A 26,334-nucleotide genomic window follows, 5' to 3' on the forward strand; every position below is an offset into this window, starting at 1 on the left:
GGTAGTAAAATGATGCACTGATAAATTACCCTTAAACAAATCATATTATTAACAAAAGAAATTGTCAATTACTTTATATTATAAAGGCTTAGAACTTAAATTTTACCCTATTTTCTACAAAACATTTAATATGCAATTTCCCCCATATTTAATGTAAATATCTACATGCTCATTAAAATAAATCACTTTTAAAGGTAATGATTTTATGTAAACACAGCCAAACTAACAGCAACCATTCCTGTATCAATTAATCAGGTTGTTTTATCAGATCCTAAAAAGAACAATCTTCAAGTTCCAAGCATGTTTCACAACTTAAGTTTAATGAAAAGAGAATTTACCATGCCTGCTATACATTTGTGATTTATTCTATTTGTTAAAAAAAAGTGCCTAGAAAAAATTTATAATGGTAGTTAAATGTATAATAGATTTTATTTCATGTATCAAATTTCATGTCATTTCTAATAAGCATTTAAAGTACACAGTATCAGTAAATATTTCCAATCAAGATTTTGCCTAACAAAGGAATAAAATCACAAATTTCTGTAACCATCTGTCTTAATCCTACAAAGAAAAGATTCTATTGGGCAAGAACAACTTTAGTAATACTTATATTTATCTTTGCTACTGAATATATATTAAACTATTTACTATAACCACAGTAAAATGGTATTAAACTATTTACTATAACTACAGTAAAATGTATTTTCAGGCTGAGAAATGGTCAGAAACAAAAAGGAAAAAACAAACAATATACCTATCTTTGCAATTAAAACCTGACCAAAGCTCTCCAACTTACCCTTCTTGTACATAACCAGAATAAGCTTTTTCAGAAAAAAAAAAAAAAAAGAAGAAGAAGAAGACATATAAAAATTATGCACTGGGTTGGAAGAAGAATGCTGGGATCACGTTCAAATGATAATCATCACAGATGACTAAGAAAACAGAAATTAAAATACTATATTAAACTACTCTGTTGTTTATTGGTTAAATAACAACCATAAGTCCAAAATCTAGGTAAAAGACCAATTCTTGGAATTCATATATATTTTTTAAAAAGTTGCCATTGCTAATAGCTTTTGATGGTTGGCAGATGGCAAAATTCCTAATATGCTTGACTTACTCTATAAATACCCTACTGTATTAAATCTATGTTATTATCACAACTGTAAATACCCTGAATATTTTCACATGTTACTATAATGTTATTTATTTTAGCTGCAATGTCTTACCAAGTCAGCCTATTCTGTAAACTTTTAGTGGTCTCAGTATAGGGTAAGAATATGGATTTTCATATACTTTTTCTCTGCAGCTACATCTTACCTCTTCCTTCCTCTAATCTGTGTCTCCTGATTACACGCTGTCGTTTTTCTTCTTGTCGTAACTGAAGGTGTTCTTCAATGTTAACCCCAGGTACTGGGACAGCTAGATGATTGACCAAAAAAAAAAACCCACAAAGAAACACAAAAAAGACATATAAAGATAGATACAATAATAGATATGAGAGAACTATATGAAATTTAAAATTCAAGAAAGTCAAAGATAACAAAACACTGATGAAAACACAAATTATTTTTAGTTGAATAATCTCAGCAAACGAGAAAACGAGCCTTATCCCTTAATTAGTAACATACTGTCAGTTACCATATAAGCAGTATGGCATAGTTAACTATTAATTTTTTAACACACATACTAATATAAATTACTGAACTAAAGGCAAGATATATAGTCCAACCCATCACATTACCTAGCAGAAGATCTAAAGGTATCATTTCCTTCACTGCATCAAGAATTCCTCTTTGTCTTGCCTCCTGACCATCCAACTCTCTTGCACAAGCCTTGCAACACCCACACACGGCACAGCCAGATTCTCCGGAACCACAACCACAGATTCTTTAAAAAAAAAAAAAAAAAAAAAAAATTAACTGAAATTCTTCTACTCTTTCCTTAAAAAACTCTTTTTGATAATCTTTTCAGCATTTCTGAAATTAAGTTATATAAGTTAGCAATGAAATCTCTCCTTCAGATCAGGATGTGCCAATTTTAAAGACCTGAATAGGTATGAATAGATGGAATATTAAAAATAAAAGTTTATTAAATTCCTCATAGGTATAATTGGTATATTTCCACAGAAAATACAAATGGATTCTGCCATCCTCAAAACCACTATTAACAAATATTTTAAAAGTCATCGCAATTAGTAAAGCACCAGCAGATTACTATTAAATGGTCTAGATGGGTTAGTTACCAAATACTGTTCTCCACCAGCTAACTTTAAGGAAGGTGTGCACAGCCATCATTAAGTGAGCTCAGCTTGCCAGCTTCATAAGATCTATCTCCTTTTCTCTCCCTCCTCTATATGTCATCATCTCTCATTCTCTTCTTCCACTGTGTCTGATTAACTGGTCGTTTTTCTCTTCTTTGTTCTTTCTTATCAGTTGTGAACTAAGTTTATGACGTTTGATTACAACATAAAGAAGACAAGAACACTCCCAGAAGTTCCCTACAGGGTCAGTGAACAACAAACTTCTTAGTCACCTATTTCATAGATTTAGCAGTCACAGCTTTAATGTTATTTGTTGGATCAGAACTGAAAACCTTTACACAGTTTCACTGTGCCTGGTTATCCAGTCTTGTGGTGATGCAAGAGAAAAGGATCTACCTCGCAGCAGTTTTGAAAGACATGGCTAGGTGCCCTGTGAAACTACTGGGCTTAAAATGGAAGCAACTGTTGACAATTTAGAGGATTACTAACTACAAGAGTAAAAATTGATAAACTAATATGCCCTACTGCATTGTCCAAATGCAGTGCTTCAGAGATAATGTGGCACTCTAAATTTATTTTAAGATACACAGCCACAATTCTGTAATAATTGAAGTCATTTTTAATACTGCATTGTGTCCTGGCATATAGTCTTCTGTTAATTTTATTCATTTATTTATTTTTGCCTCATTACTAAAGAAATCATTGTATTTGGTTAGGATACTGTCCATTTAAGTCTATAGGTTTAGGTTATAAATAATTATTGGAAACTGATAGTAGATCTCTGGGGAAAAAACATAAGGAAAAATAATTAATGTTAGGAAGGATCAGAGAATTCAGAAATTCATTTGTGATATTTACCAACTGCTTAAGTTTAGAGAAAACTTATTGTTAAAAAATCATACTATTTCGATAGCCTAAAAGAAACAGCCTGTTAATAATTTATTTTCATATGTTAGGCTAAGTATAAAATGCTCCCCAACATTCTAGAGGAAAATCTGTATTCTGTATCTGCCAAATTCACATATAAACTTTAAAATAATTGTAATGGAGCTCTATTATGGGGGAGGGGGGGAAGTCCACAAGAATAACAGAGGATAAATATAAACTAGTATAATGCAGCTTTAGAAGTGATAGTTCATAGAACACCTAAAATTGTGAACATAAATTTAAAAGAAAATCATGTCCTTAATCAAGTATTTTATGACATTTGATAATTCCATCGGGAAAAGATTCATGTTCAACAAAAAATGGATATTTGGCATTAGTCTTAAGAAAAGAATACAAATTAAGGCATAGCCCTAAGCCTGGAAGAAACTTATGACTTGTTTTTAAATAATGCTTTAAATAAATCAAATGAAAGAAAAGCAACTTAAATAAAAATGACACTAAACTAGAAACTATTATAACAGGAAACAATTACTAGAATTACATATATATGCCAATATGCCCTCAAGAAACAACAACGTAGAATATACACACTGGAACAATCTTGAAAAGAAATGTGTTGCGCATACTTTCTACCAATATTTTATTTCTTCAGTATTAATCATTTTCTTACCCTCCAGGGACTCTGTCTGGACGCCCACTACTGACACAACTGGCTCCATAACCTGTACAGTCTCCACAGACAGTACACACCATGCACTGTTCCAGCTTCCACTTATGCATGCCTGGAGGGCACATCATAGACTTCTCATCTTTTTCATCTAGTTCTTCTTCCAGGTCTTCATCCATTGCTGTTGCCATATTTTCAACTCCAAAACCTATTTGACAGATCAACTTATAACTTTTATGTAAGATTACTCCTGTGTCTAAAAAACTGACAAAATTAGGGATCCCTGGGTGACGCAGCGGTTTGGCACCTGCCTTTGGCCCAGGGCGCGATTCTAGAGACCCCGGATCGAATCCCACGTCGGGCTCCTGGTGCATGGAGCCTGCTTCTCCCTCTGCCTATGTCTCTGCCTCTCTCTCTCTCTCTCTCTCTCTCTCTCTCTCCCTCTGCCTATGTCTCTGCCTCTCTCTCTCTCTCTCTCTCTCTCTCTGTGTGTGACTATCATAAAATAAATAATAATAAAAAAACCTGACAAAATTATATAACATATATTAATCCAAGTGAATATACAAAGGAATGTTAAAATATAAGACAACAAAGATAAAATTTAATTTAGGAACCACAAATAAGTTTTCTCTCTTGTTACTTTCTGCCAATCACTTTTAACTTTTGCTGATTTTAGTCTCTCATTTCCATCCTCACTGCCAACACTGTCATTCAACACACCACCACAACCATGTTCTAAGCCATTAGTCCCTCTGCTCTAGAACATCCTTCCACTACTAGCAATCAGCAAAAATTTATAAAGAAAAATAATGAAAAACTTGTCACCAAAATTCAGAAATTACATACATACAAATGAAACAATAAATGTAAAAGATAAGCCATAGGTAGTCAAAGATATGTGGAACACCTACAACATAACAAAAATTCCTACAAATCAATAAAATGAGAAAAATAAGTTTGAAGAAATGATCTAACATACTACTAATAATCAGGGAATGCAAATTAAAAGAAAAATGAGGGACCTAGCTATTCTGAACTCCTAGTTACATGCCCCAAAGGAAATCATAGAAATTTTCACCAACATTCACTAGAAATGTTCATAGCAACTCTATTTATAATAACCCAAACTAAAAACCAACCAAATGTCCATAATACTTAAAAAGGTTCCAAAACTGTGGGATATTTATACAACTGATTACTACACAACAATGAGTATGAATAATCTATGAATATTAGTAACAATATAAATGAATCTCATAAAACTAGACATGAAAGAGTTCATGTGACTCTTTTCATATAAAGTACAAAAACATGCAAAATTAATTTATAGTGTTAACTTTAGAGGTAGGTAGTAACTGGAGAGGAACATACAGAGGGCTTCCTGAGGTGCTGGTAATATACTATTTCTTGATCAAGGTGCCGATAGGAATGTGTTCAGCTTCTGAATATTCACCAAGATCTACATTTATGCTATCTGTATTTGGCCATATGTATGTTTTACTTTAATAAGGCAATAAAAAATTACAATGAACTACAATGTCATAGCCATCAAACTGATAAAAATAAGAGTATTGATACTACCTCTTGGAGTGATATGAAAAATCAAAGACTATAAACTGATACACCTCCTCTAAGAAAAAATTAGCAAAGCTGAAATCTACAACATCAGAAATTATATTAGAGAAAGTCTCACACATTTCTGCCAGGAAATATGGATAAAGGAGGTTTTCAAATTACTGATAAGAGTGAAAAATTAGAAATAAACTCATCTATCAGCAGGAGAATGGATAAACAATGGTATATTAGTATGATTTACTACATAACAGTTAACATGAATCCTTTAGATTTATACTGACATATTTCAAGCACAATGGTGAAATGAAAAAAAACACCTATTTTGCAGAAAGATATAGATTAGCACTTCTGAAGTATCTTATTTTTATTATAAAATGTGAGCATGTAACATATTTTACATGTAAAATATATAGGAACCAGTAAAAATACAGAAACATGACTAAGAATCAAAGTTATGATTGTGATTGGCGAGAGAGAGGGAGTATAAATAATAAGATAAGCCTTGGAAGGAGAATAGAGGACACTGAAATATTATCTATAATTCTTTTACTGAAAAATAAGGTATATGATAAACAATTTTTTCCATATTATAATCTTATTTTCTGTACTTTCCTTGTTTTTTTAAAACAACTTTATTTTTTCTTTTTTTTTATTAAAACAACTTTAAAATAAAAAATGCCTTTCTGTTCTTTATATAATCTATATTCATTATATGTCTTACAGTACTAGTCTGCTTTCTAATTCATTACTTACTAGGAGAGTAGGTGTGTTTTTTTTTTAAGTAAAACATCTTTTAACAATTGTTTTGGTTATTACAAAATTTACAGTAATAATCTAGAACATAGATGTAAATGTATGACAAATTTTCATAAGAGTTTTTAGAATAACAAGGAAACAATTTTGTTTAGTTCAAAACTTTTATGAAACATAACGAGTATATATTTATATTATATATAGAAAATTAAACTGCTTCTCTCCTTTTTTTCTAGTAGGTATTACCCAAAACTATGGTTCACTACTTTAACTCCAAATTTTTCCATTTTTGGAGTATTTCTTTCCTTTCTTTTGTTCTTTGTTTTTTAAAATCAATGTGCTCTAACAGACTTGCTCTTTTATTTTTTTTTTTATTTTTTATTTTTTTCAGACTTGCTCTTTTAAAAACTAAAGTATCTGGGGGCAGAGAGAGAGAGGAAGAGGGAGAGGAAAATCTCAAGCAGACTCCACATTGAGCATGGAGTCCAATGTAGGGCTTCATTTTAGGACCCTGAGGTCATGACCTGAACCAAAATTAAGAGTCGATGCTTAACTGACCAAGCCAGCCAGGCAACCCAAAACTTTTCTGTATTTTTTTTTTTTAAGATTTTATTTATTTATTCATGAGAGACACTGAGAGAGAGGCAGAGACACAGGCAGAGGGAGAAGCAGGCTCCATGCAGAGAGCCCGACGTGGGACTCGATCCCGGGACTCCGAGATCACACCCTGGGCCGAAGGCAGGCACTAACCCGCTGAGCCACCCAGGGATCCCAACTTTTCTGTATTTTAAACACAGTTCAACACTTAATAATACCTATTTCCTATTCTTTAGGCCACACAGAAAACCAGCAGTTGTAATGAAGGGTATAGGATAACACTAATAGCAGCAGAAATAAAAACTGAGAGCAAGAATGAAGTAGACATAAACTATTACTAAAACCCAAACCAAAAATCACAAACATGACAAAGGATAAACCCCTCTTTCTGTCAACAGCATAAGTGTAGGGCAAAGCATATGGTAAGTAAGGTGCATCTATAATTTAGCTCTTGGTAAAGGGTCAAGTATTCTCAACAACCATTTTTAGTTGTTGGAGAACTGATTAAATTATAGGTAGCTTGTGCTATTAAACAAGATATATCTCCCAGATAGGCTGCTGCCAAAAATGGTTAAAACTGAAAATGTGTGGTGTAAAAGGAATTAATAATGAAGAATTTCAAAAATGCACTTTTCCAGAATAATTTTGTCACTCAAAATGCTAAATCAAAAAGGTGTTGTTATATTTTATGTAAAATTTTTAAAAGTTGGGGTGCCTAGCTGGTTATGTAGGGAAAAGCATGTGAATCTGCATCTTGAGGTGATGAGTTTGAGCCCCTTGTTGGGTATAGAGATTACTTAAATAAACTTTAAAATAAAGAAAAGAAAGAAAAATACTCAAGTTCATTTGCTCAAAAATTAAAAGTCTGAAGTATATTCAATTGTGTCAGTGATATAATGTCAAATAAATAAATTCAGTGGTTTTAAGTATGAAATTAAAGAGCCACTTGTTTTGAAAAGAGTAAGATTCATCACCATATTGTTCTAAAAAATTAATGAAAAGATGGCACAAAATTTAATATCCACATGTCCAACACCTACCTTTCCCCCCTTGGTTCATGGCACCAGTGTCTCGTCCACACTGTCCTTTATTATTTACACCAAATGTCCAAACTTCTCCATTCTTCATTAAAACACAAGTATGAGCTTTGCCCATAGCTACCTGAGTTACAAAATGGCCTTTCAAGTCTGTTACCAAACCTATAGGAAAAATACAAATTTGGTAAGAAACAACAACAACAAACCTTTCTGAGTCTAGTAAATCATCAGGATTGTAAAAGGACCACCTCAATGCAGAACTTTTTATTTCTGGGATAAAATAACCCACCTAAATGAGAAATAAGTGGCCAAAAGACTGGCAGGGTATCAGTAAATTATTTTTGTAAGTTTGTAATGAAGCTCTAAAATCTTAAAACATTATCATCCAGACTTGGGACAAATTTTTACTGCGGCCATTAGCTAAAGCTTGCTTCTCCTGAATGTTTGTTCTAAATGTCAATACTCTCAACAATTCTCAGAAGGGTCACTAACTCTCAAACTTTCCTAGTCCAAGCACAAAGGAGCCTGTAAATCATGTACTTTACTTGCTTTGTCTTGCCTTAAAAAGAACTGAAGGAGAGCACTTAATGTAATGAGCACTGGGTATTATGTAAGATTGATCAATCACTGAACTCTACCTCTGAAACTAATAATACACTATATGTTAATTAAAATATAAAAATAAAAAGGATTGAAAAACACTAAAATACTTGCCAGAGTATACTGAAATCACATTGTTTCTGCAGAAACTGTGAGATGTTCTAAAGCAGCATTTTTCAATCCTTTTTAACCTACAGTGCTTTCTTCCATAATCCAATAGCTAACTAGTTTAGCCACTTAAGACACATATTACTTTCCTTATATTTGCCATATTCAAGTGCCACTCATATAATCTTAATATTTTGCATCAATTTTATATTGACCAAAGCATTAATCTTATCAAGTAGTAACAGTAAAAATAAAAAATTGTTGAATATTTCCAATAAATACTAAAATAAAGACTTTCTTAAAAAACTAAAGTATTTGTTTTATTTAAATTACAAATAACGGGCAGCCCCGGTGGCCCAGCGGTTTAGCACCTGCCTTCGGCCCAGGGCATGATCCTGGAGACCCAGGATTGAGTCCCACATCGGGTTCCCCGCATGGAGCCTGCTTCTCCCTCTGCCTGTGTCTCTGCTTCTTTCTCTATGTCTCTCATGAATAAATAAATAATCTTTAAAAAAAATAAATTACAAATAACATAATTCTTGTATCATACTTTGGGAAAACTATTCTACATTATTTTCTCAGATTATTACTTTCCTAAGGTGACCTTCTCTTCCATCCTATATTACTTTGGTCTTTTAGCTCAAAAACTCCCATTTTTAGTATTTAGCATATTTGAAAAAGGTATGTATATTTAACAATATTTTTTTAAGTTTCTTTAAGATTTTATTTATTTATTAATGAGAGACACAGAGAGAGAGAGTGGCAGAGACACAAGCAGAGGGAGAAGCAGGCTCCATGCAGGGAGCCCGATGTGGGACTCGATCCCCGGGCTCCAGCATCACACCCTGGGCTGAAGGCAGGCGCTAAACCGCTAAGCCACCTAAGGATCCCCGCAATATTATTTATTATTATTAAATTGTACTAATTGGCATATCTTAAACCCTTTCAGGGCCCAGGCTCTCAGTTAAGCATTTCAAAGGCATTATCTCCTATAATCTTATAACAACCATATGAAGCAGATACTGTCACGAGCTCCCTTTTGAATACGGGGGTAAAAAAAGAAACGAAAGTAATCTCTGAATAAAGAATTTGAGCCAGTTATTAGCCAACTAAAAAGTGGCAGTGCCAGGATCTGGGTCTATATCCATAACTATTAAACCACACTTTTCTAATTTTTAAGCTGTTTAAATGCCCAATTGTCTCTCAGATCCTCAAAAAGAGAGGGACCATGTCTGCCTGTTCACCAACTTGTAATACACTGTCAGTTCTCAATAAATATATATTGAATAAAATATGCACAAGTTTTCTTCAACACTAGCCACTGGGATCTTAGCAAGCAACAGCTATACTGAATGTTATTTTTAAACTAAACATGAGCCCATTCCCCAATTTTTTTTTAAAGATTTTTATTTATTTATTCAGAAGAGACACAGAGAGAGAGAGGCAGAGACACAGACAGAGGGTGAAGCAGGCTCCATGCAGGAAGCCTGACGTGGGACACGATCCTGGGACTCCAGGATCATGCCCTGAGCTGAAGGCAGATGCTCAACCACTGAGCCACTCAGGCATCCACCCATTCCCAAATTTTGTTTGACTCTGACAGTTGAGGCCAACTGAGGATCTAAATATTACCACATTAAGCCAACTCACATACCACCTGAGTACAGTTCAACTTAATAATTAATTGCTAGGGCAGCCCGGGTGGCTCAGTGGTTTAGCACTGCCTTCAGCCTAGGGCCTGATCCTGGGGACCCGGAATCGAGTCCCACATCGGGCTCCCTGCATGGAGCCTGCTTCTCCCTCTTCCTGTGTCTCTGTCCACCCCGCCCCGCCCTCTTTCTCTCTCTCTCTCATGAATAAATAAATAAAATATTTTTTAAAAAATAATAATAATTGCTAGAAATGTTCAACATACGTCATTTCCCCAGCAATGAGACAATTACTTAAACTTCCAATCAGAAATTTCGTTTGTTTTCCTTTTCACAAAAAAATTCACAGGCTTTATATATTTACCAAATATAAAGTCCTACCAAGTGGGCTGTCACAATGATACTCATTTCTTAAGTGCTAGAAAGAAAATCTAGTAACCAAAAATAACCAGTTTGAGATTAGACCTTATAAATATAAAACTCTTTTTTTTTTTTTTTTGGCTAGTCCTATCCTCCATATCCACTCATTAGACTTTTGGTTTATTAGTCACTCAGTTGCTTAATGAGTAATTCTTTTTTAGTATTTTTTTTCTTAAAGATTTCATTCATTTATTCATGAGAGACACACAGAGAGAGGCAGAGACATAGGGAAAGGAAGAAACAGGCTCCCAATGGTGAGCCCGATGTGGGACTTAATCCCAGGACTCTGGGATCATGATCTGAGCCAAAGGCAGATGCTCAACCCCTGAGCCACCCAGGTGCCCCAACAAGTAATTCTTAAGACCCTACCATATATAAAACACTGTGCTGGGAACTGGGGATGCAATAGTAAATAAGAGTGAAAGAGAGAGTGTCCTTCCCTATCTAATGGGGGAGATAAATAATTCATCAATTATAAGTCAGTTATGCTATGAAAACCATTTCCCCAGGGTACTACCAACAACATGTCACATGAGCATCTGAATGAGTCCAGGGAAAGCCTTCCAGACAAAGTAATACTTAAGGTAGAACTCCACTAGCCAAGCTCTGTGATTAGCTTTGCGTGAAACTACTGACTGTTCCCAGCAGTAAGACAGGAAGGAATCAAAAAATGTTGTATTTGGAAAAAAAAAAAAAATGTGAAAGATATAGAGAAAGCATGCTACAACTATTAATTTTCTAGACATATCTTTCCAATATATAATGTCTAGTATTGGACTTTCTTTGCATAAAAGTGAAATGTGTTTAAGTTGAACTTACTTGAGCTGTCAGAGTAAATGGCATCTTTCCCAAACATGTATAGTTCTCCATCTTTAGAAATAACAGAACTACTTCCATTGTTGCAGGCTGTATATACCACAATCTTTCCTTCCATCTTAATTATCTTTTTAGGTTTATACGGTTTCGATTGCCGTCTGCTCTTAGCTTAAAAAAAAAACACACAAAACAAATAAAACTAAGGCATCTATGTATAAGTAAAAGTAAAGGCTTGTATAAAAAGCCCAAGGAAAAAATATATGCATTTATGATATACATTATTTATTTTCACAAAGGCCTGGGCCTTCCAACATGTCAACTAAAATAAGTCACTTGCAAGCTTCATCTGGTTAATTAATACTTAGGCTATCACTATCAGATTCTTTTCTTTGTTACACACTGAAATTTCCAATAAGAAACATCAATTTTCTACCAAACTTCTCACTTCTGGAGAGCCCAACCTCTAGATCAGCTATTTACATTATTAACACCATTCCATTATTATATATATAATTTTCTCTCAAACGCTACCTCACATGTATTCTTATTCTAGAAAGTGAAATTGGTTCCTCATTCATTCAACACATATTTAAGCAGGTCCACCCAGTCAATGAAATCGTGTAAGGAAAGGAACATATATGGAGAAAGAGTAAATAAATTTAAATGTGGATAATGATTCAAGTAGCCTTTGCTCTTAAAAACTAGGGATCCCTGGGTGGCGCAGCGGTTTAGCGCCTGCCTTTGGCCCAGGGTGCGTTCCTGGAGACCCAGGATCGAATCCCACCTCAGGCTCCCAGTGCATGGAGCCTGCTTCTCCCTCTGCCTGTGTCTCTGCCTCTCTCTCTCATTCTGTGTGACTATCATAAATAAATAAAAAATTAAAAAAAAACAAAAACAAAAAACAAAAAACTAAATCCCTGAAATGAGCAAAAGATGGGAAATATCAATCTTCTGTTCCTTCAGTCAATCCCAGTTCCTGATGCCTTTCAGAGTAAAACCATATTGCTGTGCTGGGCACAATTCTGGAATTTAAAAATACCATTATATTTTTTTCATTTAATATGATCCACATACATGTATACAGTAAATACACTATCTGGTGCTGAAAGAAAGAACAATATCCACCAAATGCTGGAAGGAAAAACTGGCTGTGCTGAAGTTTCTCAGATATGGCAATAGACTTTATGGGGATTTTTTTCTAGGTAACTTTTATTTACACAGACTTCTACATTAGATGTTGACTACAAACCTAATCCTCCTAATATTCTACTCCATGGTTCTAAAATGTATAAAGTATGTGAGAAATTACAAAAACAGGAAAATGACACTGAGAAAAACTGGACAAAACTATAGGAAATATCAGAGACAAAATTGTTTATGTTATCACTGCTTAAGAATGATTTCATTACAGACAAGTAATAAAAAAAATAGTGACCCATAACTAACACTATTACACAGGTTATATTCAGACTTACTTCATTTTGAAATATATATTCCTTATAAAATTTTGAGTTACCTAAAATAACATATCATAATAAGTTTTTTAAAATAACACCACTAAACAAAACAGATGAATAGCAGTATATCCATAAAGCATCACAAATTTTTATTCATGAAGATGAACTCTAGAAAGAAATCAGCACTTACAGTTTTTTAATGTATAATAGAACACCATTAACTGGATATGCCTCAATTTAAAATCCTCTATTAATCTGGCAAGGTTAGTGCTTTATTTTATTTATTTATTTATTTATTTATTTATTTATTTATTCATTCATTCATTCATTCATTCATTCATTCATTCATTCATGAGAGACACAGACAGAGAGGCAGAGACACAGGCAGAGGGAGCAGAAGCAGGCTCCATGCAAAGAACCTGATGCAGGACCCAATCCCACAAATCCAGGATCAGGCCCTGAATCAAAGGCAGATGCTCAACCGCTGAGCCACTTAGGCATTCCAGATTAGTGCTACTGAAATTGATATACCTCATGTTAGTAAATTCTACAATATTTTTATTCAATGTCCAGTTGATTAGTCAACTTACTTGACTCTCCATCTTCTCCTTTACTAGCAGATCCTGTAAAGAATATGCTTCCATCTTCTGCAACTAAAAGGGCATGAGAGCCATCGTGTCCAACTGAAAAGTGTACAATCTTTGGAGATTTTGTAATTGGTAGCTCAACCCATTTTCCTGCTGAAGGACCACCTTGCTTGACTCCAAGACTCTGGTACTTGCCAGTATAATATATCTTGTGTGTGTGTATATATATATATGTGTGTACATATATATATATGTATATAAAAGACAGAGAGAGAGAGAGAGGGAGAGAGAGAGAATTATAGTGCCTTTTAGAATAGTGTACCAGGTTTCACATGAGAGGAAAAAAAACTTCATATCTTACTGAAAAACAAAAATAACAAAAAACCAAACTGTTTTTATACTATTCAACTTCTGTGAGATCCGCAGGAGAAAAATATACATATTTTTCCTAAAGATCCAGTTCTTAATAGCTTTTTCATATCTATGCAGGATATCTATAATCTTGCATTATAAGTCTCCTGAATAGATATGTATAAATATGCTTCACAAATATACTTTAATCTCACAATAGTAGAAACATGATAAAATTCTCAACTTTTTTCCCTATGTAAAAAACACTACATACAAATATACCATAACAGTCTAATAATTTTAATTTTCAAAATTCTCTTAATTACCTTATTTTATCCTCACATCCATTAGATAAAAAAGAGGCTTCTATTTCTATAGATTGACCTCTACAATCTGTGACTTAATTATAATTACTCCTACTGCAATAAATATGTGCTCATCAATGAACTCAAAATGTGAGTTCATTCTAACTCAAAAAATTGCTAGGTGCTCCATAAGTAAAATGAGCATTTATAAAAATGCTAACATTTCATAAAGTTTTACAGTCATATGTCACAATTTTCTTTTGTACTATTTCAATATAAAATTTCACCATATTAAAAAATAATTTAAAATCAAAATTTTAAAATACTATGTTTCAAGATATGAACCATGTAAATTAATCAACTGATTATACCAATTGAGTATCTTGTAAAGCACAGTATGTTTATTTTTAATCCCAAAAGGTAATTTACCTTTCCACTTGATGTTTTCATTAGTGCAAACTCTCGTCCTGCACCAAGAACTGCTGACTCCTCATCAAATCCTGTACCTGATAAAGAAAACTAATAAATACTACTATATCGTTAATATGAGTAATATAAAACATAATTTTGCACTATTTTTAGTAATTAAAAAGTCAATTCAATAACGTTTCAAAAATAAGGATAACAATACTTGTTAAATCACTATTTTGCACATCTGAAACTAATATAACATTGTGTGTCAACTATACTTCAATTAAAAGAAAAAACAAAAAATAATAATAAAAATAAAAGAAAATACAAGATGACAAAATGTCATACACCGGGCTTTTTAAAACAAATTAACAACAGATACACTACCTTCAAAGAAAAATAAAATTACCAGAAATTTTTTAATTTGTTTCAAACTAGCGCCAAATTAATTTTTTAAACATAAAAAAAATGTTAAAACGATTTTGGCAATATTCCTTGAATGAATGAATGAATGAATTTTTATTCATTGAGCATTATTAGGTATCAGGCATTACAGAGTGCCATGAACTTTATCCTATTGGATACTCACAACCATACTGCCTGGTTTACAAATGAAGAAATATGAAGCTTGGTGAAGTTAGTCCAGACACAGATTCACTTAAGCTTGAACAACATCATGCAGATATTAGAATTAAGGTATATCAAATTTTTTATTCCATGTTTTTCTACAGAAGAACATCTCATGTAGCTACTCCATCAATTTGAATACATATTTGTGGACATAAAGACCCTGATGCACATTTTCAAATTGTGAAACTATGAGTAAATAATTATATATGACAGATTTTATGACTAATTATACAAACTCCTAATTAGTTAATGGGCTTTTTAAATTTAAAAACTGTAATTTCAACTCCATACTTTTCTATGAAGAATTACAAAAACACTAAATAATTAAATAAAATATGCAAAGTAAATCACTCATGTGAAGTTTATTCAATTTAATGAGATAATAGTCAAAAAAGGTGGATTCATGCAAAGAATCCCACAAGTTAAAAATGGCACCATTAAACCTGGAAGAGCATGACAACCCAAAATTGAGAGCCTCGTGGAAACTAAAGATCCCTCTGTGTCTGTTTTTAAAGATTTTATTTATATTCATGAGAGACACACAGAGAGAGACAGAGACAATACAGAGGGAGAAGCAGGCTCCCTATAGAGAGCCTGATGTGGGACTCGATCCCAGAACCCTGGGATCACAACCTGAGCCAAAGGCAGATGCTCAATCACTGGAGCCACCCAGGTGCCCAGAACTAAGAATCCTAAGTACTACTATGACACTGTAAGAGCACATATACTAAGACCGAGAAATACTGTGTCTCTATTTCTGTATCCAAATGAAAGATTATTAATCAGTTTGTTAGGCCAATTACCATTTTCACAATCTATGAGATCATTCTATGGCTATGTTGAAAATCTGTTCAAATAACGATCAAAGGTTTCAATGAGAGAACTATGTTTATTAATGTAGTAATATTTACAATATAAGTTTTGAAAATTTTAAGTAACTGAATAAAGATAAAACATAAAAATCTATAATTCTTAGTAGATTAAGTTTCTTTTCATTTGCTCTATTCAAAATGAAAATAGAAAATTAATAGTTACTTCCTTAAAATGGTGTTCATATAACACACTGTTTAAAGGCTATATTTTCTAGTCAATTATAGATATTAATTCGTAAGTAGCTTTGTGGTAACAGCAAAGTAACTGCCAAAATATTACTGCTCAAAACAAAAAATATACTGCTCAAAAGACAATATTAGTTTTCAAAAGAATAAAAAATATGAAAATTTATATATGGGAGAAAGGCTTATTTGGCTATCTTACTTATAATATGCAAGTCCTTTTCCAGATCAAATAGTGAGATACCACAGGCATGTAGACATTTTCTGGCCAGTTTAAGTTGTAATTCTTGTTGTAGCACAGGTTCAGTACTTGTGGCAAATATTCTGACAACAAAGCCATCCTAAAAGAAATAAAACATTCAGAGTAATATTTTGTATAAACTTGTCTTTCAAGGCTCTCTATTGTCTAATTAAGGTCAAATAATTCATGAAAAAGGGGATTTCATTTATACTAGCTATTCATGATTCAAAGTACTCACATCTCTTGAAGCAGCTATCTGATTAATATATTCTCCATCAGTGAATAAAATATTTTGACCTTCAGTGTGGCAATCTGTACAAAAAGAGGAAAAACTAACTATATTACAATATAACTAAACAGCTCATAAAATGACTTTATTCCTCTGTTGAAGTCAGAATGAGAGTTCTCCACGCAATAAGGATAAACTTAAACTCAAAGGGATACTGTGCTTTTTAATAAAGAATTACATATTAGCAGAAACTAAATAATTCAACTACTATTACTTATTACATCTGTGCTTACATTTATAAATCTTCCATAATCAAGGACCTGAAAGCCCACCTAATTTCAAAATGAATTAGTATTGGATGTAGTTTGATAATAAACATGCACCATGGTAAACAAACTATGTTGGTTATAATCATTTCAATACAATCACATGCGATGTAGGCAACACTCTACTCTCAGACATACATCACAGTCATTAGTGTCACAGAAAAATACATATAGACCTAAAAGCTTCTGCATTTGAGGTCTATGGTATCCAACTACAGATATCCCTTGCTTTATTAAACAGAATAGGTTGTACAGTTTTCACTTTGAAGTTTGTTATTCCCAGAATTTTTAGCATTTGATATGCTATACGTTTTTGTGGGTGTTTTTTTTGTTTTGTTTTGTTTTTAGTAAACTCAATGCCCAACATGGAGCTTGAATTCATGACCCCATTACCAACAGTCACATGCTCTACTGGCTGAGCCAGCCAGGTGCCCCATAGCGTGTTATACATTTTTAAATGCTCATACGCTTCGTAGAACAAACACATCTAAGCTTATGTATTTCCTTTGTCTGAATGTGTTCACATATTTTGGCTGGAATAATGTGTTTTGTCAATATTATATGTATCTCTGTGGAACAGTGCATATATACTTTGATCAAAATAATGCACAAGTGCCACTATAACAAGGGATACCAGTATTACAGAAGGACCACTGGGACATGTGTTAGTGATTGCTATTAAATAACATGAAACTACAAGCAAAATCAACATCTAATTATAAACTATATCTTTTTTGAAAAACAAATGTTCAGCAAGCAAGTTTAAGAGCACACACACTTCCCAAAATAACTGCAGAGAACTAGGATGAATCTCTCCATTAATTACAATACAAAAAAAAATTTTATTTCATTTCTATTTGCACCTGAATCAACAAAACATAAAATTCTGGTTTTGGAATGCAGTAATGGAGCCCACCCAAATAAGCTGGATTACTCCATATCTTTGCCCAGGAGCTTCATACTAGCATACTTCCTTATTATAAATACGCAAAACACAGGCAAACCCTTACCAAATAGAGAATTCAGTGATCACAAACTGGAAATAGAAACTGGGAGACAAGGCCCACTGGTAGCCCAAGAGACTTGGTAATCAAAGAGAGGAGAAATCGAAAGAAAGAGTTCCTAGTCCACTGTACAGAATACAAAGAGGCGCAAGAAAGATGCTTCTCAAGCTCTAAGCAGTAAGATTTTAAACTAAAAAGCAAAGAAGAAAAACTCATTATAATTTCAGATAAATGCAGGGGTGAGGAGTGAAGCGGCGCAAGAAGACTGGCAAAAATTCTCATGATCTGAGGTAATCTGTCACCAGACATGGAGAGTAAATGACATAAGGGTACAATATAAAAGATAAGCCAACATATAAAGGCTAAAATGACAATGGGGAAAAAAGTATTCTAATTTCATCAATACTAGGTTGAAAATAACTTATTTATAAGTTAGTATCAAAGACAGATTGGAACATGAAGCTCAAGGAATTATCAGATTTATGTCAATTTTAAATATGGTATATTCATTAGCATCTATGAACCTGACAATTTACTTCTGCTCTGTATGTGAAAACTACAGAGTTGCCCTTAGCAATGGGGAAAAAAGTGCTATTGAATAAACTGCAGTGCAGATCAAAGACATGGAAAAATGATGATAGGCTTCTTCAGGCTTGAGGGCAGGTCTTCCTGCTGCATGATTTCAAAAAGATCTTCTCCTTATTCTTTCTTTATCCAGCATGTAGTAAGACAGCATCTTCAGGAAAATATCAAGCAACATCTGCCAGTTAGGAAGACACACAGCACAGGACTGTCCTCCCAAAATTTGATTCATTCTTCACCTTGTATATGGTGCGTATTTATGAAACAAGAAAGCCACACTTGTACTGTTAAAAGTTGCACTTCATATGTTAAATGATGTAGTGATTTAAACTGAATAAAAACATTAGCAAGTCATTTTTTATCATGTTGGAATAAATAAAACAGCTATAGGTAAGCCATTTTCAAATGATCTTCTCAGTCACAATCTTTATTAATTGATCAGGGTTTCTCAAAAGTAAATTCTTTATATTAGTATTCACTTGGGGGAGGAGGGGTGTATTTAAGAATTTTTCTTCTGGGATGTTATTCTAAAATAGCATGAACAGAGTGACAGGAATGCTCACTACAGTGTAATTTATATGGTAAAAAATTGGAAGGAACTTCTATTCCAATATATTAATCAATGAAATATATTTTATAATATGATTTTGTGAAAGACTATTTAATGGTCTAGAAATATATTCAGAATATTAAGTGAAAGGGATAGGTTAAAATTCATTAGGCTGCATATGACCTCTTTTTTTATTACACTGTCCATTCATACACAGAAAAAAGACAAGGTATTTACCAATATGCTAATAATGTTTATATATGGGAAGTGGGGTGGCAATTAATTTTGATTTTTTTGCTTATAAGATACTTATACAATAAATGTGATTTTTAAAAATATAAGTATGTATGTGTATCTATATCTATATCTACATAAGAGGGTGCATGTAATTATTTTAAGATTAACATCATCACCATCATCACCAGAGACATGTTGGTCGAAGATTTGTGGTGATTTAAAAAAAAAAAAAAAAGAAAAAAAAACCAAACAAACCCTGTAGGTATATCTGAAAACAGATAGTTATTTACAATATGGCTTTAATAAGTTATCTGTTTTCAAAGTAGCTTTTTTTGTGTGAAACACATATGAAATGTGGCATTTACCTTAACACAGTGTCATGTACACTAATTTGAATATATTATGTGTATAGCAATGTTCAAATAAATGTTTGATGAAGTTAAAAGAATAATTTAAAAATTAACAAGCAGCTTGGGAGCAATTATCCTTCCCAGTGTATTCTTCAGAAATAGTTCTCATTTTCAGATGGTCAAGTGCTTAGAAGTAATATATTGCTGCTTTCCATGAAATTATTGATAGACACATTAAACATTTAAGATTTTAATATTAAGCAAACTCCTTCATTATGCATTAAAGATATGTACAAATTGAAGGACCTTACAATGGATAATATATTATACATTTGCCCAGTGTTCCACAAAATTTAAGATCCACTACCCAGAATTTAGACAATGGTTTAAGTGATAAATATGTATGTACAACCTCAAAATTAAAGCAAAATGAATTATGTCCAAAGTGCCTTACCAGAGTATTATTGAAATGTGTAAATGATGGAATTAAAAAATAATTCCTGATCCATTCTAAAATGTTTCCAAAACTCATTAATATTAAGAGGAAAACCTAAAGTGCACTGTTGTTAAAGTAGTAATAAAAATCAATAGAGGGTTCTTCATATCAAGTTATAGGAAAGCCAGAGTAAAACTTTTATTAGGAACAACAAAGTAACCTCAACCCCATTAATTCAGGAGCTGAAACCATCTTGGTGGGGTGAGCATGAGAGATCAGGTTGCAGATGTGCAGTGATTTGAAAACAAATTTTAAAACACTTTATACTATATTGCTCATGTCGGTTTTCCTAACATGCATTAATTTTATATAGACTATAAAATGATTCGTATGTCAAGATTTTTTTCAACCTAATGTAAGCAATCACTATTCCTTGCTAATCACTTTTTATATACCCAAATGGTCTAACATGCATATCTCTTAAAATCACCTGTGGAAAAAAAACAAATGACTAACTGAATAACATACCTGGTAACATTACAGTACCATCCTGTTCCAGTGTTTCAGGGCTTATTCTTATGGCTGTCATGCTGTGGTTATTCACATCTCTATATAATAAAAAACCCTGAAAATAACAAAAAATTTTGCTGTTAAGTGTTAAAATATTTTTCACTAGCTACTTGGCAAAAAAAGCAGTCACACAGATCTATACAGTTTTTTGAGGTATGGTAGTATGTAAATATTAATGTCTAAAACAGATTAAAGATTAAAAATAGAAGAACATGGGTATGCTTTAATAAAAGGAAGAACTGTACACTACTGGGTATTAATTTAACCTATTACATTCTCAGATACATATATTAGATATACCACACTGGGCAATATGGACATTTTGTTCAAATTATTTTATCACCTGCCAAGTAAATAAGAGAAATGACCACTGTTGCTTCAAAAAATACTTTACGGAAAAATAGCTTTAAGAGTTTGGTTAATATTTAGGAATGAAGAGGGTGGTGGCTTTAGATGGAACGATATGCCACGGAACTATTTCCATGTCCTTATTTCTTACATAAAATACTATACTGGCAAATAAAAATTCAATAAGATGTTTTGAACCAAGTTTTAAGAGACAATCACTAATTAATTTGACATTTAAAATTTAATTTCAAAATCTCCCTAATAGTTGATACAGAATTTATTTTTCATATAACAATTTCTTTAATTTTCTTTTTTTTTTAATTTTTATTTATTTATGATAGTCACAGAGAGAGAGAGAGGCAGAGACACAGGCAGAGGGAGAAGCAGGCTCCATGCACCGGGAGCCCGACGTGGGATTCAATCCCTGGTCTCCAGGATCACGCCCTGGGCCAAAGGCAGGCGCTAAACCGCTGCGCCACCAGGGATCCCAATTTCTTTAATTTTCAAAATATTTTCATTTTTTATGATTTGATGATGATGAGCAGCTGTGAGCTGAGCAAAACAGGTATGCAGGAATATCTTTATTCTATATTCTTCCACAAGGCAGCTTGGACTTTACCTCTCAGAAAGGGATAGTATGGAAATAAACCTTTGTGGCCCTTTGTCTATCCTTCATCTGCTTCTCTCCATGGGAGGTGCAGTAAGGTACCCGACTGCTGACACCCATCTGGCCATATTAGTCAAATGATGAGATCACGCATTAAGAAAGCAACATAGCCTAACTTTTTTCTCTTTTGTGATCCTCCATATAGGAATCTATTCACTGGGCAGATCACATACTGTTTCCTGGAAATACTGATCCAGACTTATAATGACGGGTCTAGTACAAGAAGCTCTAATTTGGACTCAGATCACAGATACAGTCCCAATTCATAATTGCAAATGGTAATGATGGTCTCTGATTCTTATCTAGAAAAATACTTTTTTTAAAAAAAAGATTTTATTTATTTATTCATGAGAGACACACAGAGAGAGAGGCAGAGACATAGGCAGAAGTAGAAGCAAGCTCTATATGGGAAGCCCGATGCAGGACTTGATCCGGGGACCACGGGACCATGCCCTGAGCCAAAGGCAGACACTCAACTGCTGAGGCACCCAGGTGTCCCTAGAAATACACTTAAATAAGAACTCCAACAGAAGACATTTTTATTCCCATTTTATAGCTAAATAACAAGGATCAAATAAGTTAACTCAATTGTCCAAAGTCACTCAGCTAGGAAAGATCAGGGCCAGAACTAAAAGTAAACCTCTTATAAGTTCGAAGCCAATGATCTTTATATTACACTGCATCACTGTTATTAGCCATAATATTAAAAAATACTCTATATCTGTTTAAACAGAAGTGATATTATTTATCGATCAAACAAGTACAAGCCAGAAAAGTTTGGTTTATTGTGGATATTCTCTTACCTGAGCATATCCTAACCAAGATTTTTTTTCTTTTCTGTTTCGGATGCGAGATGTAGAATTATATATATGGCCCTGCAAAGTAACAAAAAACAGCCCATGAACAGTTTCATAATTAATAATCAATGAAAAACACCACAAATGGATGATTTTTAATATTTATGCTTCCATCATGATTTTCAAAGAAATATTACATCAAAATTAAATAGTACTCTAAAAATGAAACTGAGAACACACAATTCAGGATGGACATAACTTCTGCTGTAAGTAAGAACTATAAGAAATTACATTACCCTAACTGTTCCACTGTATCCAGAGCCTATTTTGTATAATCCATCCTTGCATAACAGATAAAGAAAAAATCCATCATTCTGAAGTAAACACTGATCATCTTCATCAACGGATATTTCTTTTAATGGCCACTTGTGCATTAAAGCTGCTTTCTTAATGCCATTGCTAAACCAGTCCTGAATTTGAATTTTTCCCACCAACACTGCTTGTACACTTCTCTGTAGTGAATTTAGTATCGTTGGCACCTATTTGAAAGACAAGAAACAAATAAATATGTATTTTTAAATGTCCCAAACACGAAACAGGTGAAATAAAGATATTTCAGTAATACATGATCATTTATGAGAAAATAAATTGTTCAGAATGATCATGGTTTGACACATCAGTAAAAAGCACTAACTACAGGAATTTATCTATAAGAAGCTGATCTCAAGCAGCCCAAGATAAAAATGTCAAATCCAAAGAATATTAAGTTGCACTTTTGGTTCAAAACACTGAAATATGCATCTTTCTCCAAAACATTCAATAACCAGTTCTGCCTACGATTTCAAGTTTTGTGGATGGAAACATACTACACTAGTAAAAAGTATGAACACTGGATATAAATAAAATTATATTGATTAGAATACACACAAGCCAAAATATCTTTTGAATGATTTCATACTTATTAATAATATCCTTTATCACAACAAACACAAATTTAAACATGAGAGAACGTTGTGGTGTGCCTTCTACAGATGAAATAAAATTTCCAATGTTTCTCTTCTACTTTGTTTCTCCATTATGAGTACTGTCCATCAAATTCAGCAATATTCCATGATATGAAAATCCATTTGTGTATTCATTCACAGCATTAATTTAACCAGTATTTATCAAAGACATGCTATATACCTGGCACTGTAACTGAGTCCTCAACAGTCACCAGCATGGGAATTTTGTTCCTCATCTTTTGTCTTTCTTTTACCACATTCAACAACATACCCAGCCCCCAGGGCACCACCAGCCATAGTTCTACAGCTGCACTGTCCAATATGGCAGCCATTAGCCACATGTGACTACTGAGCTCTTGAAATGTGGTTAGTGCTTTAAATACAAAATAAAGACTGGATTTTGAAGACTTAGTATAAACACAAGAATACAGAATTTTAATAATAATCTTCTTATATTAACTACGTGTTGAAATGATTTTGTGGATATATTGAGTTGAGTGAAATATCTCATTAAAATAGCTAACCACACCTGTTTCTTTTTACCTTTTTAATTTGGCTAATAAAGAACTTTTAATTACATATGTAGACTACATTATATTTCTATTGGGTAGCATTTTGTAGAGGGAAGAGCTTTCACGGTAGTAAGTGACCCACTTTTCACAGATACATTCTCTTCCCCTTCTAGTTCTAAGGCCACTGACTTAACCAAATTATACAATTTCTTACATATAATAATTTATAACATATACTATATATAATAAAATTATACAGAACATATATGTAGCTGAATACTACAAACTTTCTCCCTAGAAGCAGCTATATAAATCTTAAACTTTTTTACCTAGAATATCCACATTCCTATATATTATGCCAAAGCTTCTACTGTTAATTTTTTTGCTTCAGATATTTTCTCTGTTGGTGCCTATAATGAATGATGATGCCCCTCCTTCTGTCCCAAATACTCAAAATTGAGCTATATGATCATTTCTGGTTAAATTAGTATTCAAAGTTCATTTATTATGACTGTATAATCATGATTCATGAACCAAAAACTGTGTTAACATTACATTTCTCTCCTTGTGTAATTTTTTTTGTTAAGTCAACAATTGCCCTATTTTTGCATTTGCTAAGTTTCCTCTATAAATACCCCTAAGTGTTCCCCATGCTCCCCTCAATAAAGTCAAACACACCATTTCTATTTTTCCCACTTGGCAACACACCTCATGAGACACTGCTCTGGTCTAGACTAAGGAAGAGGCAGGTGCAGAAGTCAAAATTGTTCTCTATCTTGCCTATTCCAAAGCATCTTCATCAACCTTCAAACACGACTGCTGGTTGAGTGAGGAGTAACGCACATCATTTTCTCGCAGAACTTTGAAAGCACTGTTATTTTCTATACCAGAGCTGCTTTTGAAAAATCCAATGCCATTCTGCTTGATCTTTGTTACATAATGTCTTTGCTCTCTGGAACCTTTATTATCTGTTAATTAACAGTGTTCTGATTTGCCAAGCTGTATCTTGGTAGGAGTCTTTGTTTCATAATGAATGTTGGACATTCAGTGTGTGTTCTGTCAATCTGAAAATGTGTATCTTCCGGGTATAGGAACTTTCCTTGTAAGATTTCTTGCTTCCTTCTCTCTGCTTGAATACCTATTACCTGGTATTACCTTGAATACCTGGTTAAATCCTCTAATTTTATTTTATATCACCTATTTTCTCTGTCTTTTCTATTTTCTGGAGACTGCAACCTGATCTTCTAACCCTTCTAATTTTATTGCTAGCTGTCTTAACTTACAAAAATTCTTTCCCGTTCTCTGAGTTTGTTTTTTTTTTAAATAGAATATTGATTTTAATATAAGTAGGCTTCTTTTATTTCTCATTGAAATATTACAGGCAGCCCGGGTGGCTCAGCGGTTTAGTGATGCCTTCGGCCCAGGGCATGATCCTGAAGACCTAGGCTCAGGTCCCACGTCAGGCTCCCTTCATAGAGCCTGCTTCTACCTCTGCCTGTACCTCTCTCTCTCTCTCTCTCTCTCTCTCACTAATAATAAATTCTTTTAAAAAATTATAAAAAAGAAAAAAGAAGTATTACAGCTTAGAGCTTCTTCTGTTCTCTATATTCTTTTTATCCAAAGTGTCTTTTACTATTATTATTGATTTGGAGGATTTGTTTTTCATGTTAGCCTATGGCACTTGGTCGTACACTTTGTTTTCCTGCTGCAGTATTTTAATTATTTTTGTTATTTTGTTTTAATTATTTTTGTTATTATTTTGTTATATAACAATTATTTTGTTATTTTTGTTTTTAGTATTTCAAGTTTTTATTTAAATTTTAATTAGTTAACTTATAGAGTAATTTTAGTTTCAGGAGTAGAATTTAGTGATTCATCACAAGTGCCCTTCTTAATACCCATCACTCATTTAGCCCATCCCCCACAGGCAACTCCCTTCTAGCAACCCTCTCTGTTCTCTGTGGAGAACAAAATACAGTCTGTTTTATAGTTTGCCTTTATCTTTTTTTCTTTCCTCTATGTTCATCTGTTTTGTTCCACATATCAGCAAAATTATGATTATTTGTGTTTGACAGTCTTATTTCACTTAGCATTATACTCTCTAGATCCATTTATGTTGTTGAAATAGCAACATTTCATTCTTTTTGATGGCTAAGTAATATTCCACTACACACACACACACACACACACACACACACACACACACCTTATTATCTTCTTTATGCATTCATCCGTTGATGGACATTTGGGCTCTTTCCATAATTTGGTTATTGTTGATAATGCTGCATATAAACATCAGGGGCATGTTC

At 33.2% G+C, this 26,334-nt stretch overlaps 1 protein-coding gene across 1 annotated transcript in view; it reads right to left on the minus strand.

Moving 5' to 3' along the window:
• Window positions 1-26,334, minus strand: part of MYCBP2 (MYC binding protein 2) — a 262,011-nt gene that overhangs the window by 185,390 nt on the left and 50,287 nt on the right. Inside the window, 12 exon segments of the mRNA XM_055335749.1 lie at window positions 1,321-1,422; window positions 1,745-1,890; window positions 3,822-4,026; window positions 7,787-7,945; window positions 11,380-11,544; window positions 13,424-13,628; window positions 14,506-14,582; window positions 16,375-16,513; window positions 16,652-16,725; window positions 20,656-20,752; window positions 22,516-22,587; window positions 22,806-23,048. Of these exon segments, the coding sequence (XP_055191724.1) occupies window positions 1,321-1,422; window positions 1,745-1,890; window positions 3,822-4,026; window positions 7,787-7,945; window positions 11,380-11,544; window positions 13,424-13,628; window positions 14,506-14,582; window positions 16,375-16,513; window positions 16,652-16,725; window positions 20,656-20,752; window positions 22,516-22,587; window positions 22,806-23,048 (1,684 nt within the window).

The sequence above is a fragment of the Nyctereutes procyonoides genome, unplaced genomic scaffold (genome assembly GCF_905146905.1).
Source record: "Nyctereutes procyonoides isolate TBG_1078 unplaced genomic scaffold, NYPRO_anot_genome, whole genome shotgun sequence".
NCBI lineage: Eukaryota > Metazoa > Chordata > Mammalia > Carnivora > Canidae > Nyctereutes > Nyctereutes procyonoides.